Genomic DNA, 24971 nt, shown 5'->3' on the forward strand with positions numbered 1-24971 from the left:
TTAGTGTTCTTGGTGGTGCAGAGCTTTCGGTACCTGGGGTAGACACAGGGGCTTTGGCTCTGTTCGTGCCAGTCTGTAGTTATTTTCCCTTTAAAGTAACAGGAATTTCACAAATCTATCAAATTCAGAGCCCTGCTGTTTTTATTGCAGCTGACTAATGACTTGTATTTTGGCAGTAAAACATGCCAATTTGTAAAATGATGGTATGGGGACTCATGTGTACTCTGGTTATACTGCTTTATTCTAGTGTCTGTTTATTAATTCACTATGCAACTATGTCTTGGGATTTAAGGTTATATTTAAAAAGCTTAAACATTGCTCTTTTAGCTGTAAGATGACCTTCAAAAGCTGAACCAAGTGTGAATGATAAAGCAGTGCTTCCAGATGACATGAAGCATTAACTCTGAGATGTACTCTCTTGCTGATACTAGTGAGGTATTAATTTTAACTTTTAAGCTACCAGCAGACTTCCAAATTAACATTTTGCTTATTTGACTTTAATACAGTAAGTCAATCTACTTGTTGATTTTTATTAGATGTAGGGAGAAAGAACTGGTGAAAAGAACAATCCTGCATTTTGTTGCTAGCCAAGAAGTAAGACATTGCCCCCACCCTGTCTACGTTGAAAAGCTGAACTCGCATCTCTCCACAAAATGTGGAGAATAAGAGGACGTGCCTCTCGGTACTGGAGACATCTCTTTGCCTGCAGAATTCAAAACTGTGTCATTTTTAACAGTGTAGGTTGCTTGGAGTCCAAAAATATTCCTTCACGCAGCTGCCAACTCTTAGCTTTCCCCTTACAGACTTTGCTTACCCAATGTTTGTCAAGATACCTCTAGCAATTAAAAATAAGACAGCACAGGTATGTGTGTGCATATGTGAGAGGGGAGGGGACTGCATAGTTCAAATTAATTTTACTCTTTAACTAGATCTCTTAGAAAATACAGGAGTGAATATTGTAGCTTTGGTTGTGCGTTCAGAAGCTTTATTACAGCTTTTGCGTCCATATTTTAATTTTAGCTACAGAATCTTGGCATAAAACTTGATGGCTGCTTGTATGTGCCTCTTGCAGTGGGGCAAACTTTGTAGGCTTTGTGTCAGTGTTTTTTAAGTCTAAATTTAGGCTACTTTTATTAAGTTGCCTGTTAAGCATTTTTTTATAAATACACATTGTGGTTTGTAATTTTAAAAGAGCAAATGGAGAATAAATAGGGAATAAGCATTTATTTCAATACTAGCACAGACAGCAACTGTCTCTTCTTTGGGATCCCCCTACCAATGGATTTGAACCCATACAGCATGCACATCGGAGTAAACTGTTTACAGTGTGCCAGGAAATTTGGGATGGCAACAGATGCCTATTTAAATAATTCTGTCTTTACTCTGTGATGCAAAAATCCGTGTGGAGCTTCAGTCTTTCAGGTACCGTGATAATAAGAACGGATGTCCGACTGGTATGTCACACACATACTCTCCTGCTGTAGCATTCATGTGGCCATCCGAGATTTTTTTCACACATCTCCCCTCCGTGCTCCCCCGACTGTCTTTATCCATCATGAAGTATGTTATATTTACTAATTTTTCCTTTATTTCATTCTTATTCACAGCAGAATTTTCCTTCTTCTCTTTTTTTGTTTTACTTTTTTTTTTCTTGTCTTCTGTTATCGTTTGACCCCTTGCTTGCTTTTTCATTCCACTTCAGCTTCTTACCTTACTGGGGTATGTCCCTTCCCTTATTGGTCAGTCTGTTATTTCATTACTTCTCTCCTTCTAGTCACTTTTGCCTCAAGTTTGATGTATTTCGGGATTTCAGCTGCTATGAATTTATGTGAAACAAGCTCCACTGCAAAAGTCATCATAATACTGTGCCTGCATTAGTAGAACCAGGGAGGCCTTATGGCCTTTTTGTTACCCTTCCTGAAGATGGAGACTGTTCTCGACTAGCTTCCCATTAACTTTTAGCCCTTTGAAGGCAAAAAGTTGTAGATTGGCAGAAAGCACTTTGCCCATGAACCGCTTGGCAAACCAGTTGAATGTGGTACAACGGACGCCAGAAGGGCATGCACTGTGGGGGGACCCCTGTCAGAGGGCGTGTAAGGGAGATAAGGTATAGATTTGGAGGGATCTGGTTTAATAAAAATTGTAATCCAGTCGTCATACAGAATTGTTGTCAGTGCAGAATGAAATAACCTGAAGACTTATCTTGGAGTCTGGAACAAATTGGATCAGTAAATGGAAGACCAAACTGATCAGCCCCTTCTGCTAGAAGACAAGGTGTAATCTCTCGCTTGTGTATCTGTGAAACTGAAGACAGTAAATTTTTGTTATATGCAGTACTGAAATATGTTTACTTTTGTGGAGACCACAGAAGATTGGGAGGGAGGGAGCTTCAGGTAGTATTTGTGGAAGACAGGCCTTAGTAGAGACCTGGGGAAAAAAGTTTATGGAGCGTTAATGTGTCAAGACTGTAGATCCCTGCTCAGGGGAACTGAGACATCCATTGTTTTAACTGGTATTTTAAATCTGTTCTTTTTCCACAGTAAGCTTTTATTTTTCTGAAAACAGTAGCCACATTTCTACTTGAAAGCTGTCTTTTTAAATTTGTATGAGTTAGCGTTCACAAATTCTGGGATAAATAAATTAATAAAATTAAAGTAGGGTCATTTTAGTGAGCTGTTATTTAAGCTTGTATGCAAATCTATCTAAGCCTTTGGGCCTCTGGCAGACGTCCTGGCCACTGTCTGTAAGGGATGTGCATCACTGTCTTAATGGTTGTAATCCCTGCTTTCTCCTTCAGCAGGATATTCCTGTTGATATACTGGGAAAAATGCTGCACTGGCTTCTTTCTTGGTTTGCTCTAAGACATCGGGGAAAAGACAAAACCAATATATTTAAATTCAGTTTTGAACAGCTAGGTTTATTTTGGGTGCAGCTGTCTGAAATTGACACCTTTATGCCTGAAATGTAACATCATTTAGCAAAACAGTTTGTATTACATGGAAAATACATTCCAGCAATATGTGTTTTGCTCCTGAGGTTGTTTCTAAAAAGTTAAGCAGCTAAAATGGAGGAAATCACTGGCTAAACATTTGCAATCAATGCTCATTTTGTTAAACTTTCCTACTCTGAATTTTTACCACTTAATTTGAATCAAGTACTAGTTCTTCCTCAGCTAAAAAATGGGTCAGGGGTTCAAAAACAAACCAAAAGAAAAACAACATTTTCATCTTTCAATTTGAAAATAGAGTTCTGAAATTGGATTTTTTTTCTGGTCATTATGCCTTCTGGTTTCTATAATTGGTATAGCTCATTAGCTACAGATAACACTTTATGAAATCAAACTTCAAAACATCTTAGACTTTATATATGCATCACTTACTGTATTTAATTACCAGTAATGTAAATACTTCTTTCATCACTTACTCTAATATTTTTTAAAGATTTTTTTTTAAATATATTAGTTAAAAGCCTGCTAGCAAATAAGAATGCTTTATCAAAGTATTGTTTTAACATTTGCCTGTTATTTGTAAGTTGGATAAATTTCTATGGTGTTAGCACAAAAAGTACAGTAATGTGCTGTAAAATCTATGCTGTGGTAGAGACAAATGTGTCTTCATAGCTAGGAGCTGGTGAGAATCAGTCTTCTGTTGAGAACAACACTATGTTAAAATTATAGAAATGTCCTGCCTGCTGATGCATTACAATAAAGATTTTAATAGTTTGTATAACTTCCTTGTGGCGCTGGAAGATTTACATCTCAAGTTAGGCAAGAACTTCATTGTTAAAAATATAATCCCGGCGTTTTTTGCTTTAGCCTAGAAGTGAGTTATCACTTCAGGCTCATTTCTTGGCTAAAGCCTACTGAGGAGTCTGGGTGGGTTTGTTAGCAGACTTGAATAACCCTCTTTAGCAGTTTTTTGTTTGTCTTAATTTACTCTTCAAGTCTTATGGTTAGTCACAGAAAGCTTGTTCCCCAATCAGATAACTTTACCTTCATACCAGAGAAATTAAGCTGAAGAAAGTATTGGAAATTTTCTCTCTACAGTGCAGGTGAATCATTTCAGGGAAGAGGTGTCTAAATCTGAGGGAAACCGGTAGCATGTCAAATGCTGTTTTTATCTGAGCTCCAAATTTAAAATGAGATGTTTCCTTTTGTTTTTTTGAGGTAAGAGAAAGATTTGTAGGTTCTAAGCATACTTTATAAAAAGATTGTTTTTTCTTTTTTTATTAACAGCTGTTATTTCATATGTATTTGATCAAGGTGTGGAAATGCGTTTGATCTTTCTCTGGCACATTTCATTGACTGTTTGTCAGTGGAAAATACAAGCTTTCAGTGATAATAGCATTCATGCAGTTTAGACAAAATACAGATAGTAACCCAGTAGATGGATGCACAGTATGTGGTTTATGTATTACAAGCACACATTTTAGATAGCTGGATATAACCAGGTAAGCAGCACTTTAGGTTATATGGAGGAGAGGCGTCCTTACCCTTTAAACTGGTTCTATAGACTTTTGATGTTGAATGTGTGCGTCACAAACAGTTTGTAGGAGTTGAAAGGCATGAGAAGCTAGCTGATGTTATTATTGACAAAGCACTAGTGAAAGAAAGATACTGTTGAAATCACGGTACCTTCGTTATGAATGTCTTTTGGCATGTTCTGCCTGGACATCTTCAAGAACTTAAGATGATTTTCTTCCACCGGAAGACAGATGTGGTGGTGCCTGCTGCTTAAGGTGCTAAATATGGTGGGTTTTGTATGTGGGACAGGGACTTGAAACCATAAGGCTTCTGCAGTTTATGCCTGAGGGCAAAAGTCCCTCCTGAAGACCACAGGTGGTGACACCTATTAGTTATTTGGCAGCTGTCACCTTGGTAAATCAGCAGCTGGTCTTTATTTCTCTACTCTTGGTACAATGGGGATAGTGACTTTTTTTTTTTTCTGAAAGGTTTTATATGCAAGAGGAAATCGGTACGTGGCTTTCTAAAGCACTTTGTCGCTGTTCAGTTCAGCGCTTCTGCAAGCAGAGGAATGGGATTTCTGCTCTCCTGAATTGTGCTTATAACGAAAATTGATAACACTCTTGCTAAACTGTCTTCTCTATTGTGTTCTCTGTATGAATCTTCAGCAGTTTCTTCCAAATAGCTGTCTTTTCATAGTGGTAGTTACAGCTACCACTGTTTAATGTAGGGTCTTTGAATGTTTGCTATTTCTTCATTCTTTGGAGACTGTCCCTACCCATTTTCTTTAGATTTTCCTGCTGTAATGACCAATGTTCAGAGAACGTTCTTACAGCAGTTAATGAAATGCAGACATTTCAACAGCTGAAGACATTGAATTTTTATATAAGAGTACAAAATACAGGGGTGTCTCTGTTATTTCTTTTCTTTTTAATTTCTCCAATTTTTTTGAACCAACAATGCAAATTGCTGGCAATTGTATATGTTTGGACAAAGCCCAACAATTGAACACAATTTCTTAGGGGCCTCTTAGAATTTTTCTTGGTGACAAAGTATTGAATAAAATGCACTTGAACTTCAATTTTTTTTTTTCTTTAAGTGGAGGAAAAGAGAAGTAATTCCTGGAGTAGTTACTTTTTTAAATTATCTTTTAAGTTCTACCAGTGTACACCACTAGAGGGTAGTGCTCATTGACAGATTATTACTGGTCTCTTTTAATGCTGGCCAACAGTGTGGTTTTTATGGTATATTTCATAACCTATAGACACCAACTTTTTCTTTCCTAATTAAGTATTTTTATACAGATTTTGTTATATAGCTATAAAACTTATTTTTTTATCTTCTAGTTGGTCGAATTATGTTTCAGCTCTTCTCAGACATATGTCCGAAGACTTGCAAAAACTTCCTTTGCTTGTGCTCAGGTAAGTAGCATGCTTATGTTTAAGATTTTTAACGTTTCTTACAGTTACTATTTGTTTATGCAAGTATAAACCACAGTATAATAATAATGCTGATATATATATTTTTCTTTTCTGGTAAAAACAAAGCTGATGCTTGTTAGCCCTGAGGAGGATTTGAGTAATGCATAGCAGGAAATAGCGTGGTGTTTTCACTCCTCAAATTGTTAGTGTGAGTAGTGGAGATAATTGATGATTACAGAATTCAAAACTGTGAATTTATGGAACAAAAATGTATATTTATTTTTTTTGTCCCTAATGTGGGGCTCCTGTTGGTAGAAGTGATTGACAAGGCTGAGACGATGGTGGAATTATTGATCACTCAAGTTACACAAATGTGATAAAGGCAAGAAATTCTTTAGGAATTATCAGGGTTTTAGGATTTATCAGGAGAGACATTAAGTATTAATGTCACTGCACAGTATAATGGTGACGTTTGACTTGGGACACTACATAAAACTTTGAGTATATATACATTTTTTCTTATTTAAAATTTTGATTATATCTAATAAAATTTTCAGTGTATTTCAGGTTCATAGAAGTGCTACACAGGGATCAGAGGACAGGAACATCTGTTAAATCTGAGAAAACTTTTTCATTTTTAGCTGAATGAAGGACTAAAAGGGAATATGATGGTCCCTTAGAATTCCTGGGCTTGTTTGGTGGGAGACAGGAGAGAAGGGATCTGTGAAATCAAAGGGACAACATGGGCAAAAGAATGCCTGGGTATAATGTAGCACCCTCCAACCCATTTTTTTTTAAGTAGGACTTAACTTTTTAAAAATGGTTTCTGATGATTGGAAGGGTTAGGGTAGTAAGGGTTTGGTGGGGATTTTTTTTTGGTCTGCACTGTTCCTCAGGGATTTTTAAGCTGTAAGTTGAAGGTGAAGGTTAATCTTGATTAAGTTATTATAGGAGTTGCTGTGTGTTATTTATGTGAAGAATTCGAAGGTCTTTTACACCTGAATGCTCAACAACTTGCAGTATACCTTGAATTAGTTGCACTAGTGAAGCCTCTACCTTGTATATGAAATAACTCTTTTCCAAATCATTAAAATGAGTCAGCAAGGCTTTCCAGGCAGCATTTTAACAAGTGGTTTTAGTGAACAGCTTTTAGCTAACTGATTATGTGAAACAAATTTGTTGAGGGACATGCTGACACATGAAGAAAAATGTAGGCTGATACTCCTTGGTATTGGTTGATGTGGGATTTCCAGTGCTGTAGCAAAGGGGGGCATGTGGAGAGGGGGAGGAGGGGAGAGGGGTATGTCTATCCCTGTGATAAATAGCTTTGCTTGAATAACTTCCGTGGAAAATAAAAATGGGGTAGGAAGAGGTGTGGGTTATGGGTATGGAGAGTCAGGGTAATGGAAAATAAGTTGTATTCTCTGAGGCTTCTACAGGTATGATAAACAGCAATGCCGTGAGTGGTTTCTGTGCCACAAACTGCTCTTTGTCTTCATCCTGGCAGTGATGGGCTGTTTGGAATGGCACATCTGGGATGATTTGGCCATCAGTTAATTTTGGGTGGGGGAATAATAGATTGCAAAAGGGGAGCATTGTCTCTGGGTAACAAATACATGTGCACATCTGAGGGCACTACATGGCGCAGAACATGCTGATTAAATGTCCTCTGACAGAATGTCAAATGCCTTTTCCATAACCACTGGGATGAAACTGAATGCTGGGTTATTTGTCCTGTCTCATTACAGAGTATCTCATGCACATGTGATTTACGTGGGATTTTAGCTGTTGCATAGGGTATTATACACTTATTACTCTTAATTGCCATGTTCTGACAGCTTCCCTCTTCCTGGAAGCTAAAGTCAGTGTCTCTCTTGCATTTCATCCACCTGCCCAGTGCAGTTTTTCTTCTGAATTTTTCAAGAAATAATAATGAAACTTGAGGTTCTGGGATGCCTTTCTCAAAAATCACTATTAGGTTTGAACACCGGGAGCCCACTGGGGGCCACTTCTTAGGAAACCTCAGGCTCAGAACAGATTAACAAGTACCATGGCCTGGCTTGGCTTCTGCTGCTGGGTAAGAATGGCCCTGGGCCCAGTTCAGAGTTTGGGAGATTTTTAATGTTTTCCACCCCCCTGTTATGATTCTCAGTTCATCCTGGAATGGTTCTTGTATACACAATTTTGTTGCCCTGTTCTGCCAGTCTTTTCAGAAATGGGCGTCTGTTTTGTGCACGTTTCATACTGAGATGGTAAAGGTTGGTGCTGGGCAGATTGGCATTAAGGGATGGCCTGACGCTGTGCATGGATTGGTAAAGATGCTTGGAATAGCTCAATCCCATTTTTCCAAGAGTAGATTGCACTGAAACTGAGTTGAAGCCTGTTCTGAGCTCAGATTCCTGTCCGGGGATTCAGCTGGTACATCCAGATGTATAAGTGGTTTGCAAAGAACTCCGGTGTAAGTTTCAGCTCACATAGCAGTGAGCAGCTATAACCACAGAAAACAGGTAACCTATCATTATTGTGAACTCCTGTTTTCTTAGAAATTGTTCTGAGTAGATTGCTAATAAATACACTCCCCCTTGGGAGGAGAGGGTTTTTTGTTTGTTTGTTTTGTTTTTTGTTTTTTTTTTTTTAAGAAGAAACCTATTTTTCACTTGAGAGTTCCCTTGTAAATGGGTCCCTTCTGCTATTAATGGATGGTGAAAAGGCAATAGGTAGGACTGTGTGATCTTTTATAGTTGTGGTATTCTGATGGCGCTCTCATATCCATTAGCACTGGTGTTGTGGTTTTGGCCAAATTGCCCAATGGCCGGTGACAGATGCTCCTCCTCTCCACCTCATACACAGAGAGGAGGAGGAGAGAGAAAAAGATTTACGAGTTTAGAAGAAACTAAACTACTTTAGTAAAGTATTAATAATAAAATAAAAAGGAAAATAAGGAAATAGATACAGTACATACAAAACTGTATTAAGCTCCCAGGATGACGTCACCGGCAGGCACTGGGGAAGTCCCAGGCTGGACTCAGCAATGGATGGGAACTGGATTCCACAGCTGGAGTCAGGAACCCATGGATCAGGATCAAAGGCTGATGAACAGGCAGGGTCCTCCTCAGATGTCAGCTGTTGAAGGAAGAGACCTGACCCTTCAATCCCTCAGCTTTTCTACTGAGCGTGGGGCAGATGGGATGGAATACCCCTGTTGGTCAGTTTTGGGTCACCTGTCCCGTCCGCTCCTCCCTGCAGGAGGGACCCCTGACGCTTTTCTGTTTCTGACCCTCCAATGGGGCAAAGAATGAAATTAGCTGACCTTGGTTGTTATAGCAATAAGTATAAGCAAGAGCCTCACTGCATACCATTCTGTGGCACAAACTGTCTTATCACTCTGAACGAACCATTTTAGACACAACATGCTGTTAATTTCAGAGAGTTAGAAGAGGCCTAGCTAAGAAATAAAATCATTGAACAGAAAGTTGGTTTTGTTTTACCTCAAACCAGGACAACTAGGGAGGTAAAACCCTTGGAATTTTTTAAGTCACAATCTGTACATTCTTTTTGTTTAACCTTCTTGCAGGTGAAAAAGGAATTGGCAAAACAACTGGAAAGAAGCTGTGCTACAAAGGCACTACGTTCCATCGTGTGGTTAAAAACTTCATGATTCAGGGTGGGGACTTCAGCGAAGGTAAAATACACTTTTAAAATTGAAATGCTTTAAGTGGAACAGAAATGTTATAACTTAAGTGGTTATAATGTAATTTTAGAAAAAGCCATGGATGCATTACAATGCCATAAAACTATTTAATTTTCTGTGAAGTAATAGCATAGATCACCCATTTCTTTGTTAATATTTGAAATTCTAAAATGTTTCAACTGAAGTAATATTTATTTAGAAAAATGTGTTAAGTTAAAGAAAAAAACCCAAGCAAGCCCTTGCTGGAGTTAACACCTATCTTATTATAACAGAACTCAAATCCAAAATGTAGTCTTAGTGCTTTTCACTTTTGTGTCCACAGTAGAGGCAACACTAGTAATTGACTGATACAGGGACCTAACTGTTTGAATAAGTTTACTTTTTTTCATTATTTGTAGTAAATAACCTAGAAGTTTTTAAAAGAAGTCTCCAAAAGGAGTTTTTTGCAGGAGTTTCTTTGTTTCCTTCCCTGCAGTATGCGTACAACATAACGTTTTAGCCTGTCGTCTGTCCATGAAATACCTGTCCTTACCAAAACGTATGTCGTCTTCACTGTGTCCTGAAATCTTGTACCTGATAAAATGGGCGCAGTGAGAGAATATCTTGTTTCGAGAGTCAAGTAGAAGTGCCTTTAAAACTGCCAACTACTTTCTTATCCATTCTAGTGGTTTCTCGGCCGCTTTGAGCTGGGCGAGATTGTTGGTCATACCTACTTCGGTTTTTTTTTTTTTTTTTTTTTGGCTTGGTGTTGTTTTGCTGTCTGCTGCTTTGGCAAATACCAGTCAGGATTAGCCTTTGGAGCCCCGCTTCAGACTTCCCAGTGTTCAGAGGCACTAAGGCAATCTTCATTCTCAATATTTTGAGTGTCAGCAGGATAATGCATGGCTGTGACTTTTAATTAAGAAGCTTATGCTCAGATTTTAGTAACTGGCCAGAGTATCCTGGTTTGTTATAAACTGGTGGAATGTTAGATTCAGCTTTTTTCATAAATGAAACAGAAGGTTTAATTCATGTTTTTTAATGCGTAGGTAATGGAAAAGGAGGTGAATCTATTTATGGTGGCTATTTTAAAGGTAAGAGGAAATATGTCTTTGTGGATTCTTTATTCGGTTCTGAGATAAACAAGTCTTGATTCCCAAGCTACTTAATGAAATCAGGTCTACTTATAGATCACCTCTTGCATGAAACTAATGTTGCATGAGAATTATTTTTATATGCATGACTTTCAGATAATTTTTTTTTGGTAATATTTAACTTTAACTGACAATTAATTAAGGCTAACATTATTGATTAAACGTGACTTTCAGCATGGAGGTTAGGCAACTTTATTCATGAATAAACTCCTATCTTCCTGCCTAAAACTGTCAACATATTCTTTTGTTTATAGAGAATGTGGTCTTTTGCAAAATGAGAAGGTAAGAGACAAAAGCTCAGTAACACAAATTCAAACTCTGTTCCCTTGTACCCTCCCTAGTAAATATATAGACAACTGATACGTCCGTTTGTAGATGGATATCTGTGTTGCTTGGAGAAATGAAGAGTTCTGTGTCTAACCTTTCTGAGGGTTAATGACTTTTTCTGAGAAAGAATACTGGCATAATTTCCAGCTCTAAACAGCTATTTTTTCTTTTGTTAATGTCCCTTTCCTCCCCTTCCCTGTTCAAGGTTTGTATGCTTAGTGTTCATTTCTAAAAGTGTTTGATTTTGTTTATATGCTACACAAGCTTTTTTACTTGCAAAGAATTTGTAAATAAATGTATATTTACCTCTTCTTAAAATCTGTTGTTGGAAGGAAAATGGTGAGTTTATAAAGTATTTATTTAAAGACATACAATTCTTTGTTACAAAAACCAGGTAGTTATTGTGGTATTGGAGTGTTAATGAAGTCACTACATGTATTGATGTAACAGCCCCTGGTCCTGTATGTTTTGCCAGTAGCTCTGCTGGTTAAGCGCATGCCATTAAGTTTGTCTTAAACAGAGACGTAGTTTGGTGTTGGAGTGTCGCAGCCTTTAGTCAAAAGACAGTGTTGAATAGATCCATTTGCTAAGCAGTTACTAGGGTTTGTTCCTAAAGGTGGTGAGTGCGAAACATGCAGCATTGTGTTTTGGTATGTAATCTTAAAAAGAATGGCTTTTTACACTCAACTTAGTATTTTTAGCTTTGAAAATGAACTTTGGAAGATCTGGTTTTATGTTATGCTATACAGCCGGAAGTCCTCTTTAATTCACCGCAATATAAAATGCGTGTTTAATTTAGTCTTAATTAATTTTATACTTAAGTTGTAGGAAGAATATGTTCTTTAGTTTCTCATTCAGGCATCTAGGGTTTTATTTTTTTTCCCTTGTATGTTTTGAGACTTCCAGTTTTGAATAGATAGCCACCTATCTTGTAATGTGCCATACCAGGGGAATGGCTTAGATCTTTCTGCCTGAGGTACCTGCTGTGTAAATAACAGTATCATGTATGTTAAGTCTTGTTTTAGGATGTCAGTAAGTCTGCCAACCTTGGTTTTATTCAGAAAATGCTGGCTTTAAATCCAAGTCTATGAGAAAGTAATGTTTACTGAAGACACTATAACTTTTTTTTCATTAGAAATGTTTGCACTGTATCTGAAACTTTTTCTTTTAGAAAGAATGCTTTCTGTCTGATAACTGTTTCTACTGTAACTTTTGAGAGAGTTGTTTAAACTTGGTCTTTGTTTTTTCCAACCTGTTCATGTTTCTTCAGCAGCAGAAGAATTTCTCCTTATAGCATCCAAAAGTTACTAAGAAAATTAGACTTGCGTTCTTTGTCAGGGAAAATCTGACAAACATATTTTTTCTTCAAACAGATGAAAACTTTATTCTCAAACATGACAGAGCGTTCCTTTTGTCAATGGCAAACCGAGGGAAACATACCAATGGTTCCCAATTTTTCATGTGAGTAGATGTAATACGACAGTTGAGCTTTTCTTAAACAGAGAAGCGCTGTTCATGAGAAAGATGGTATTGCTAAATTATCTATAACGATGTTATCCGCCTTATTTTAAATAGGGTTGAGGGGGTACCTGCCGTGTAAACTCTAATAGGAAACATTAGTTATTGCAATTTGCTTGTGGCATTTATTTGGATTAGGAGCTGGTACTACATGTATGTTCCTTGTTTATCTCTTTTTTTTTTTTCCACCCTAAAATTATGACTTATGCAGTAAGTTCTTAGTGTCCAGAAAACAGATTCTTTGACTTTGTGTGTGCATCAATCAAATCTTAACAGATTATCTGCAAATTACAATGTTGAGCATTGTATGCAAAAGGAAGTTGGGTATAGAGGTGGTTTGTGTAGTTTTGCATGTGCTCTTTAAAATATGGTGATTTATGATTTAGTTTGGGGTTGTTTGGTTTTTTTGTTTGTTTGGTTTGGGTTAATTTTTTTTTTTTTAGGGGGAGGATGAGCAGTGGTTTTGTTAGTTGTTTTTGTTTTTTTTTCTTAATTTTTATTATTTTGGAGTGTTTGCTCCTGACATGCTTTTCTTCTATATTGCTGCATAGTTCTGTTTACTTGTGCATATACCAGCTACTTTGGTACCAACACTGTGTAAAATTATGTGCTGATAATCAGATTTTTCCTTCGTTGCCTTAAAAAAAAAAAAAAAATCCATTCTAGTATGTAGCCATATTCTGTTAAATTGTAGAAAACGCATGAGACTCTACCATCAGTAAATACTCAGACCTGATATGTCAGGGTATTCTGGTTAAAGTAGCTGTATCCTAGGTTCAGTATTAGTATCTTTAAACTTGCTTATTTGTATGTGACTATTTCTCCCGTTGACCCCCATTTAAAAATTGCTTTCTGTTAATGTTCAACAGTTTGTATTTGGAAAGATCTGGATTATAGCTTTGGGCTTGTGCTGAGAAGAACTTTGTGAAATAACACTGGTGTGTTCAAAAGTAAATTTTAGTGTAGTTACTTAACTAGAAAAACTGTTTTTTCTTTGCCATCTTTCTTGGGGGTTAAGAATGAATGGCGCTTCACTGTCTTCAGTAAAGGAGTAAATTGTCCTCAAGAATCTTTCTTTTTTTTCTTTTGCCTGAAAAAGATCTTCAGTATGATACAATGAAGTTCAGATAAGAGACATTTTTAGGTTTATTCCTAAAGAATGCCCTAAAAATGGAAAATTAATAGGAACCGAAGAGGAAGTCTTTCACAGTTACCACTGTTCTGACTTTCCATAGCGATAAACTCGGGGGGGGAAGAACCCAAAAAAAAACCCCATCTTGTTTTCTGTTACCTTCAAACCAGATTTAACTGTTGTGCTTCCTTACAGTAAATCTGAATATGTGTGTGTATATATATATACACACACACACAAAGTAATATGGAATGAAATATATATATAAAAAACCCTTATGGTTTAATAAGGTCTCTGCAAGACACTAGTTCACTCTTTATTACTTTGGCTTATCTTTTGGTTCTCATGTCATAATTTTCCATTTTTAAGCTTATCTGAACACTATACATGAAAACTTAATGATGTCACATCAGTCAAGAAGCTATCATTTGAGGGCTCTAAAGTTTCTTTTCTCTCCTGCATTGATTCGGAAGTCATCTTCTTTCCCTTATGCTTAGTAGACTCAGCTTACTTGTTCAATTAGATTTCACAGACATAAACACCTTTTCTCTCCCCACACACCAAAACAACCTAAGGATGTGTTAGATGCTAAATTGTAATTTACATGGGACAATACAATGAACGGTGTTTAAGAGCACTTTCATCAAATACAGAAGTATTTTGCAATGTGCAGATTTCTTCAAATATTCTGATTTTTCATAAAATCACTGTGAAGAGCAAGTGTTAGTTTGGTGGGAATTCAGGCAGAGTAGGATAGCTAAACGTAATCCTCTCCACATAAGCTAGATTCATCTCAGCTGCCTGTAGGAATCTAAAGAGTCCTGGGGTGTCCTGCCTGGCCTTCAGCTGCTGGGAGAGAAAGGTGTGGATGTTCTGAAGGTTTTATTTGTTACCCGCATGCCCTATGCAGATTTCTTGGACATCCTCCAGTGTCTTAAATGGCACCAGCTTGCCCTAGAGTCAGGCAAGTAAATCCAGCCCAGGAGTAAACTTCCAGTATAACTGATGAGGTTTAGGTGGGCTTCTAAGTCTTCAAAGCATGTTTCAATGTTCTAGGCTTCTGTGACCCTCTTGACCAGGACTTTTTTTCATTTTACCATATGCACAGACAGCTAATGCTGTCAGGATCACCATCAGGAACTCCAAGACAGGGTGTGCAAATATGATGTAGCACCTGCAAGACACCATGTACTCCAGGAGAAGCAGCTGGAAGCCAGGCAGGATGCAGTAGGGCAGCTGAAGATGTCTATACATTGGTAATCGAGCCTTCTCCCTAGATCTGACCAGCAGCTGAGATGCCTAGCTCGCTTGTGGATGCCTTTACTGTATTCCAAGCTTACGGGTTTAAGCTGAAACCCACCTTTGGCCTCCAGTACTGCAGCTGATGCTGGGAACGAATATCTGCAATTCTAGAATCCATACAGAAACCATTGAGGCTGCTCATAGAGGCAGGTGTGTATATATACCGTCAGTTGCAAAGTCAGGGTCATGTTGGGTAAATCAGTTTATGAATAGGCAAAGATGGGTGGTGAAACACAGTTCAACAGTCTCCCTTTTTGTATAGCTTTTTAATGGTGGAACTTGGTTTCTGCTTCATAATATGGAGAGTTTGAATTTCAAGATTCAAAGTAGGAAACAACGACTGAAGACTTCATCTAGGCAGTTTGTGACTTAACTTTAAAGTGCAATGTATTAAAGCAGCTAGTCTTGCTTGGTGACATTTGCCTGATTACTTTAGGGAATGTACTGTGCATCTGTACAGCTTTTCTTTAATAAAATATGTTTGTTTCCTTTAGTGTTATACTTTAAGCTGAAATTGTGTTTCTTATACTCAAAAGAATGCTCAGTTATTCAGTAGTTTATCATTAGGAAAAATGTTCTTCAAATGTCTAACCTGAAAATTGTGTGAAAGGCAGTCTTTAGATTTTTTTAATAGTTTGAACATGTTTCATTTTATTTATTAGATTTATAGAGAGTGAAATAGTTCATCTCCATCTGAACTTCTTAGTTGTTTTCATTTTTTTTCATACTACAGAGTTGAAAACTCTATATTGCTCTATCATACACGTGTAATGTGGCAGATAAGGAGTGCAAATAAGTTATTTTCTTGTATGTTAGTATTTCTCCAAGTAGGGCTAAAGTAATAGCCAGAATCCTGACTATGACAGTTCTGCTTGCTCATCAGAAGCTCTTTCCCTGCTTACCACAGAAAAGTGTCATTTGAAGTAACTAGCCTTTACAGAAAGTAATTAGGCAGCAAATATCTCTTTGGCAGACTGCACCAACACACTGGTCACAGCAAGATTCTATGCAGTGCCTAAAAATTGTTAAAAGTTGAGCAACAGTGGTTAGTTTTACTTGAAATAGAAGCTCCAGGCTAATCTTAATGTAAACAAGCATCTGAGCAATCTTAAAGTATCATCAGCTTTCTTTGATTCATCTGGAATTTCTCTGGCATGAATGAGTTTGAAGCATTTATAAGCAACAGTAGAGAGCTGGGCATGGAAAAGACAGTGTAAGTATTGTTAGGAAGCTCCAGTGAGGCCAGTGTAACAAGAATGAACATAAACTAAAGCACTGCAAAAAGCAAAAGTAGAATAAAGTGTCAGAAGTGTACATATATAATGTCAGCAGTGCTGTGTTTAATGCTCATTGAGTAATTTTCTCCCCTTTTTATCTCTCTTCTTACTTGAATAGGAGTAACAGTTGGGTTGAAAGGAGAATTAGACAGGATTGGTTTTCACGCACGCGCGCTTTAAATAGGCCAAGTCTATTCACAGATGTGTCCAAGAAACATTTCCTGGTCTGGAGAAACGCATGTTGTTGAAATCCAGCAGAAAGGGTACAGAGACCACCCCTTTATATTGTTCAGATTTCTGAAATACTGGAATTTCAATTTTCTATACCCACAGGGATCTGTTCTAACACTTTGTTAAAGGCTTGTGTTGAGAACAGTTGTAAGGTACCAGTTTATAAATTAGCTATTTGCATTTTCAGATAACACCACTATCGGTTTGCTTCCTTTCTGTGAATAACTTTAGAGCCACCTGAGTGTGTTAATTTTCTTTTAATTGTCCTGTTTCCATGTTGATACTCAGATGTGGAATCCCTAGGATGGGGTAGAGCTTGACAAGGAACCACTCTAGAATCACCTTCCTTTTTCTATATATTCCAATATCTGTTTTGGACTGCTGCTGAAAAGGTTGTTATTACTATTATTAGTTATTGGGGGAGTGCATCTAGAGGATTATGCAAATACAGTTAGTGTCTTCAGGTCCCTGATTAGCGTTGGCGGGGGCCCGGGGGGAGGGAGATAGTCAGCCTGTTCCTGGATGTTGCAGCTCAGTGACTGTGTTACTTCTTGGGTCATGTTCTTCTTGAACAATCTATTCTGCTTCTCAGTCAAGCTGATCTGATAATGGTATCTTGTCTCTTTAGAGCAACTCCATCGTGCCCGTGGCCATACCCAACCTGTAGTAAGGAAAGTTGCAATGCAAAATAAAGTACTATAAAAAAGAGTAAAGCAATATAAAACTAATGAGACTCCTGATCCAGCAAATTCTTGCATGGGCTTAACTTTGCTTCCATTGTCATACAAAATCTGTCAAGCTACACTTACTAGAAAAATAGACACGACTGGGCAGGATGAAGCATAAAGAAAACAATAGGAGGCAAAAAAAGTAACCAGCCTCTTTGTTGTTGTTGGGAAGTTTTGTGTAATTAACTTATTGCTTTGTTATTTAGCCATGTAGTTTACTGAGGAATATGTCCTTCATACAATTTAAAGAGCGGGCCTTGGTTGTGTTCCTTATCAGTTCAAATGCTTGGAGTTCTTGCCTCTGTGTCCTAAAGCTATTTAAAACTTGAGGCTGTTTTGCTATTACTGATAGATTTATATTAATTTTTTTCCATGTTGAGGGTATTGTTGGCTTAATGTGTCTCTCAAGCTCTGCTTTCTTGCTCAAAACTAAATAGTTATTTTTATTTTAAAAGTGTTTATAATGTGTGGTGCTGTGCCTAGTTACTAAATCCAAACAAACTAACTGCTTTGATTTCCTAAATGAAGGATAAAATAAATCACGAGGACTTCTTTGCTTTGATTTTTACAAATGGTTTCTGAATGTTACTGACTTACTAAAGTGGTTCATTTTTAAGTCTTTTTGGTGTCCCATAACAGGTATCTTTCTAATCAACACTTGATTTTTTTCTTTTTACTGTGAATGAAATACCTTTGAGCTAATTTTTGAACAACTGACAGTAATATAAAAACCTAAAATTTTCAAATTAAAGGGGCTGATGTTGCATTATCTTTGAGCAAAAGCGGTATATGTGCACTTACACACAAGCAGGTCCCATTGGTTTGAGCAAAAGTTTGTGTAAAAGCACGGCCCGAGTGAGAGCATTCACTGGATGCTTTTATGTGTAATAAGTAACAAACAGGTCATTTCACTGCTCAAGTTAAGCAGAGACATAATTAAGAAGTAATAGTTTATTTGGGAGAAAAAAAATATGGATGAGCTCAATTTAAAACATTGCTGCTGCTCAGAATTATACGAGAGCAAAAGTACGATGTTAGCTGGTGCACGTGTTTTGTCTTTTTTGCATCTGCAATGTGTTTGTTTTTCTATAATTCTGAACACAAGCAATCGAACAGGAATATGCGTATTTAGAGAAAACACCTATTTTTCTTAGTTTTAGAAAAGCTTCATAATACAAGGAAGATGTCAGCTAGTTATGAAATGTATGAAGTTGTAGACTTACTGACTTAACACAATTCATTTGTGAATAAAAAACGTTTTAAGCTATGGTGTGCCATCCTGTGAAGTATATACTTAGGACGGGGTTCAACAGAGCATTTGAACACCTATATAACTGCAAGCATGTGAATAAACCCATTGAAATCAGTTGTTCATCTGCTTAAAGTTGTGCATGTGTTCTAACATTTTTGCTGGATTGAGACGTAGAGGGGAGCGGGAGGATTCTCTTTTCTAACCATTTATCTTTGTAATAGTGTATACAAGCAGGTTATGCCTGTAGGTTTCTTTTTGTTTTTAAGGAGAACTTACTGTAGTTTTCAAAGTACCTTGTATTCTAAAGAAAATTTAGAGCCCTCTTTTAGGCATCCTTGTTCTGCATACAACTTGATGAATATTAATTTTAAACTTGTATTTAATAAAACATAGACTCAGTTTTGTCTGAAAATGTATTACAATTTATTTCTGCCATTTTTGTGTAAAATTTACAGAAACAGTGTTACATCGTGCGCTCCAAAGGTAATGTCTCATTCCTCTAAGGCTGTGTCCTTTCCTTTTCTTTATTCTGTTTTTATCTTTCTTGTTTTTCTGATCATATTGTTATGTGCATTGAATCCTTTGTTAGGACTGAGGTTCTCGGGGGGGGGTGGGTGATAACATGCTTTTATCAAAAAGATGCTTTTCTCTTCAGCAGTGACTTAAACCAGTTTACTTTAAACTTGAGTGAAGAAAGGTATTTTTCCTTCTGTAAATAACTTGGATAATAATATACGCTATAAGGCAGATATTGAATGTTTTAAATTATAAAAGTTATATATAAAAATGCTTTAATAAAATATTATTTTCTGGGGGGGAACTCATCCTGACTGGGTTCCTATAGTGCAAAGGCAGTAAGTATGTTTTCTCCTGATGAAGTTTTGAAGCCAGAGCAAATTTTCAAGGATTGAAAGGCAGGACATGTGCAGAAAACTTTGAAGTCGTTTTTTAAAGTGCCCATTTGCAGAATAAATGTCATGTTACAACCCTGGCATTGAGATGAGAAAACTTTCAAAAGTACAATGAGGAGCTGGGTTTCTGCTTCCCATAGGAAGTTTTAAATCCCCCAACTCCTTACTGTGCGTCTGAAAAGTTTGGGGTGTTTTTTTGATGGTGCTTTTCCTTGTGTTTTCACTTCATGAAGGAGTAAGTGAGGAAAAATCCTACCCATTTTATCTATCAAATTGCCACTGTAATGGAAGAAACCTCTACGTGGGTTTTAATGTACCAACTATCCCTCTCTTTGCTTATTGAGGACTAGTCTAAAGAAAGTATGTGCTTAGGTAATTTGCTTAATTGGTCTTCATGTGCTGCTGCAGCATGGCAGGAGCACAGGACTACAGCACTCATCGAGTGCGTTGGAACCTGTTGCTGTTTCTAACTAATTCTAAGCACCAAGTCTCCTTTATTACTGGTTTCATTGAAGTAACCGACTTCTGCTTTTTCACTACTTTAAATCAGCTTTATAATTAAGCCCACTTAAAGTGTTTACTTAACAGCAGGTTGTTAATGCAGTTAACTTTTGCTTAAAGAACTTCAAAAGCTGTAAGAATTTTTGTTCGTAGCAATGTGCTATATTCGGAAGGGACAAACAAAAGACACCCCTTACTATTGAGAAATTAAATGTCATCTTGATAGCATTTCTTTCCTTGTGTTAAATCAAAGAAGTTTTCTGTATTATTTAGTCTGGTTGGCATTTGGAGCTTAAAAAAAATGAAGAGTGTAAACACTCTTGATTCATTGTTCCATCTTTTGGCATGCATTCCAGCACTGGAAGGGTTTGTGACCTAATAGTTCAAAACTCGAGTGAGGATATGTGCTTAAAAAGTAGTATTTTATTATAGCAGTGAAAAACTGACTTCATTGTGCCACATCTGTGTTACTGTAAATTTAGAAAAAGCATCTGTGATTATTTATTTTGAGAGAGGGGAGTTAATTGGAAGTAGGCTAGAAAGGCAAAATAGTGCCTGGGGAGGAGAGAAGAATGTTTTCAAATGTTAAAATAACTTCAGATGCAAATTATCTTATGTATCTTTTTTTTTTCTTCCCCAATATACAAGATTAATGCAAGTTCTGATGTTCCTTACTGAATTTGTCCGTGTAGCAAGGTTCCTTTGCAACATTGTGCAGGCTTACTTGTAGAAGTAATTGCCTTTATTTTTTGGAAAAGGATATAGAGAGATCAGGTCATGGCATTATCATCAACAAGATGAATCTTAACATGTAATTATATATGTGCAGCCTTGAATATTCCAATATGAAGCCAACTCAGAAATTTGGTGTGACTCCCAATGCCTTTTAGGATAGCATACAAAACGTAAGGCACTGGCATTTCTCCTTCAGGCTAGAAACAGGTAAATGTGGGATGCTGAAAAATAGGGAGGAATTCTGCATTTATCCCAGGAGTAAGCTGTAGGGTAGTATATAATGTCTGCTTTATTGTGCTGCTGCTGCTGTTGGGAAGCCTGTGAGCTTCTGAGCTGAAGTGCTGTAGTCTTGATGGTTAAAGATAGAAGTGTTGCTTTGTATTCTGAGTCATAAAGCTGATTAAATAAATGGAAAGTAAAAAAAAAAAGTAGCGGGGGGAAGCAAAGAATCTATCACATACTGTAACTCTTCTTTTTTTTTTAAATAAACTGACTTTAAAGTAACCTTGTAGTGTAATTACCTAACAATTTCAGAAATGTTTACATTCCATTAGTTATCCAGTATTTATTGCCAAATTTTATCTTCTCTGCGATTAAAAATGTTAGTGAGTTATATTTGAATGTGTATTTAAAGACACTTATTTGAAGATTGTTTATTGCATGCATAAAATGATACTTGGTACAGCTTTCAAGTATGCACAATTAGCTAAACTTCAAACAAATTTCATGTAAAAGTTTAAAAAAGCCTGTGTGTATAATCTGTAAAGTTTTTTAAATTCCATGTATGTAACTGGATTTTTTCATTATTTTTTTGTCTTACCTTCACCTCTTTTTTTTTTTTTTCTGTGCCATTCTCCTCTTTTACTTCATCTGAATCCCTGACTTTTATTTTTTTTTACCATCCTACCATCTTGCTGTTTGTCAAACAGAACAACGAAACCCGCTCCTCATCTCGATGGGTAAGAATCCTTTATAGTTTTTCCAATGATGACTAAAATTTGAAGGTTGTAAGTCTTCACATGTTGTATTGAAAGTAGACGACAATGGGGAAGCAAATTCTTAATTCTGTGAAAAATTATACAATAGAACAAGATGGAAAACAAAAGTTTCTGCTCTATAAAAATTTCAAGTTGCAACTTATTTCCTAAAGCTGATCAAAAACTTGTAAGACCCTAAATCTTAACATTCATTTCTTTAAAAACTGGTTGCTGCCCTCAGTCCATAAATCAGTGCTTTGAAATGTCAAGTTTAATGTATTTGGTAGTACTCTTTTTTGTGGGGTGTTTTTATCCCCTATAAAAATTAGTTCCTGGAAGTATCAGTTCTGGGGCAAATGGAAGGAGGACAAAGAAACGTGGTATGTGGTAGAACAAAACCGGCGATTTCTTAATTATAACTGTCCCTACAGTGCCAGTGGGAACTTGTATGCTAAGTTTGTATACACCTATAAATGCTTCTTCTCTAGGGAAAACTGCACTTGGTCATCTTCATTTATGGATCTCTCTATTGCACAAAATTTCAAAATAGAAGGATGGATTAGAAATAATGATCTGTTTGCCCTGCCCAAGTAGAAGAGAGTAGAATGACATCAAGTATTTCTCTCAAATTGAACTGGAGTGGACCTCTGTTCCACGTTGCATGGAATCTTAGCACTGTTGTAAATGTAAAAATAATAAGAATCTTATTTAAGACATTTTAAGAGACAGATAATGGCAATGAAGCTGAATGTTTCTATTGCAGAATGACTTTTTAAATCTGAAATTCATTGGAAGATAATTAGAGCAATATATAAATGTTCGTACTTTCCAAATATTTTATTTCTGCAGCGTACATGTTGTCTTTGGACTGGTTATTTCTGGTTTTGAAGTAATAGAGCAAATAGAAAATCTGAAAACTGATACTGCAAGTAGGCCCTATGCCGACGTACGAGTTATTGACTGTGGGGTGCTTGTTACAAAATCAGCAAAAGATGGTAAGCATACATATGACTGAAGTTAATTAAAAGTTGACATGGCTTTCAGAAAGTATAAAAATTACTCCAAGGTTGAAAAATCATTATGGTAAATCTCTAGAATCTTAATTAATTCCTGCAAGCCTTTAAAACTTAAAGCTTGGTGTAGGTGAGGAAGGCACAGCAAACCTAACCTGACCTAGAGCTTTACGCCTTGGAAAATGTATGCCTGCCTCCAATTCTCCTTAATGTTTGAGGTTAATGTGACATACTCAAAAAGTAATTACAGCTTATTTTTCTGACTTTAAAAGATGGAGATGCAAGCACAAGCTTTTCTTGAAGTTGAATTTTGTGCAGTTTCCAAAGCTTTATTTTAAGATCATGTATTGTTAATATATGCAGTGTATGTAGTCAACGTAATTTGCCTTTTCCTGAGAATTCATGGGAAACAAATGATCTTAAATATATGTTTAGACAGTCGCTGTAAAGTAGTAGAGTGTTATAAGTTTGAATTTTCTACTCCACTTTTGACTTTCCTTAAGGATAATGTGGTTATTTATGTCCTTTAGAGAAAGTCAAGAGGATAGAAAATGTAAAAGTATGAGGATGCAGAAAGGAGAGAACGACAAAGTTTTAGAAATAAAAAATATACAACTGCAGCTGCGACTAATTCTTTCTTAAACTTTGTTTTATAACATGTCCATTGCTTTCTAAAGAAATTATTTTTTTTTTTAAACTATAAATGGTCTTTGCTTATTTGTGTATTCTGTTCTAACCCAATGGTGGGAATTCAGTGTTAAACCTAAAATACATTTTCAAAGGAGAAAAGGGGGGTAACCCTCCTTATTAAAGTTATACTTATTTCTCAGCCTTTCTATATATTGGCTTGGCACAAGTGAATGTTCAACTTCAGTTATACAGTTACTGTGTGTGACTTATCAATGCAAAGCCAAAACATTCTTACGTTGTCTTATATGGTGGAAGTTGTTCATGGAAGTTCTTCCAGTTCGCTTCATGGCAACTGAAGACCGTTTTGTACAACAGTCTTTGTTGGAAAGTATTTGTAGCATTTTGTTGTTATGGGTTTAGACTGGACACAATTATATGACTCTTTATTATTGTACTTTAATGTAATTAATTATGAAAAAAATTCATAGTTTATCACAAAGCTCTTCTGGAGCAGAGTGTGTGTATTTATACGTGTATGAAATTGTGTATTTTGTGCTGTATACATACACAATAAACATACATGCATATAAACACACTGTAAATATAAAATGTCTATTTTAAGCTTTGGAGAAGAAGAAGAAAGTATGTTCTGACTCAGAAGCTTCAGACTCCTCCTCCAGTGCATCAAGCTCTTCAGAAACTTCATCTGACAGCGAAGCTGAAAATGAAAGAAGCAGAAGGAGGAAGCGTAAAAGAAGAACTAAAACCAAACAATCGAGAAAACGAAGAAAGGAAGAGAGAAAGAAGGAGGATCCAAGGTGCAAGCGAACCTCAAACCAAAGACGGTGACTAGTCTCTTAAATTTAAGAATTTCAGAGAAGTCTGAGAAATTCAGCTTTGTTTTTATGGAGTACTCAAGCAATGAATATGGAAATGATTTTATTTCAGTTTGGTTTTTGATGGTTGATTTTTTTTTAATATATATATATATAAACAAACAAAACCAATCAAACAAGAAAAAGCTGAGCTTGTTGGGTAGCTTCTATGAAACAGTTTAACATCTTTGTAGATAAAAGCTAAAGCAACTTTGAAGTAAGTCTCAGCACATAAAAGAATTTAGGATTCACTATGCCTATATTATAGTGAGACAGGCAATCAAGAGATATTTGCTTTCTATTTGGTTATATTTTAAAAATATTTAATGAAAAATGGCAAATTAAAAGCAAAATTAATTAAATTTCTTTCCAATAATTGTGCACCATCCTTTCTTTAGCCTAAAATGGATTGTTAGTGAAACATTTCTGGTTTTTAAGCCATCCTAAAGATCACTGCGTTATGTGGGCTTGTTTTGGAATTCGCTTTGAAAAGCACTGTTTATGAATTCGCAGTTAATTTTTATTTATCAACTTGCTTTTCCCCATAGCAGCCTTTCTGACAAGAGTGATATAACAGAAAAAGCAGCCGATGTTAGCACAAAGAGGGACAAACCGGTGGTACGTCCTGAAGAAATTCCCCCAGTGCCTGAAAACAGATTTTTGCTAAGAAGAGATGTGCCTGTTGTCAGCGTAGAACCTGAACCGTAAGAATCGTTGAGCTTTCTTATTACGTTGACATGGTGGAAACTATGCATAAAATTTCCTCACTAAGATCATGTTACTATGATAGCAAATGATGGCTGTACTATCAGAATTTCTAAATGAGATAATTTAATTGCCCTTTTTGCAGTTTTC

General features: G+C 36.5%; 1 protein-coding gene across 10 annotated transcripts in view; it reads left to right on the forward strand.

Moving 5' to 3' along the window:
- NKTR (natural killer cell triggering receptor) overlaps positions 1–24971 on the forward strand; it is a 42793-nt gene that overhangs the window by 2113 nt on the left and 15709 nt on the right. For 4 of the 10 annotated variants that reach the window (XR_008464813.1, XM_054191129.1, XM_054191127.1 and 1 more), the window contains 8 exons: positions 5809–5883; positions 9458–9565; positions 10603–10647; positions 12408–12495; positions 21551–21580; positions 22448–22593; positions 23864–24086; positions 24665–24820. Coding sequence is in view for 9 of the 10 variants with exons in the window: in XM_054191129.1 (XP_054047104.1) it covers positions 5809–5883; positions 9458–9565; positions 10603–10647; positions 12408–12495; positions 21551–21580; positions 22448–22593; positions 23864–24086; positions 24665–24820 (871 nt within the window). In the remaining variant the exon portion in view is untranslated. Of the gene's footprint in view, positions 1–5808; positions 5884–9457; positions 9566–10602; positions 10648–10961; positions 10990–12407; positions 12496–18929; positions 18958–21550; positions 21581–22447; positions 22594–23863; positions 24087–24664; positions 24821–24971 lie in introns of those variants that run through there. The other 6 variants (XM_054191130.1, XM_054191128.1, XM_054191131.1 and 3 more) reach the window with 5 other exon arrangements.

Source organism: Rissa tridactyla, chromosome 2 (genome assembly GCF_028500815.1).
Source record: "Rissa tridactyla isolate bRisTri1 chromosome 2, bRisTri1.patW.cur.20221130, whole genome shotgun sequence".
NCBI classification, from domain to species: Eukaryota; Metazoa; Chordata; class Aves; order Charadriiformes; family Laridae; genus Rissa; species Rissa tridactyla.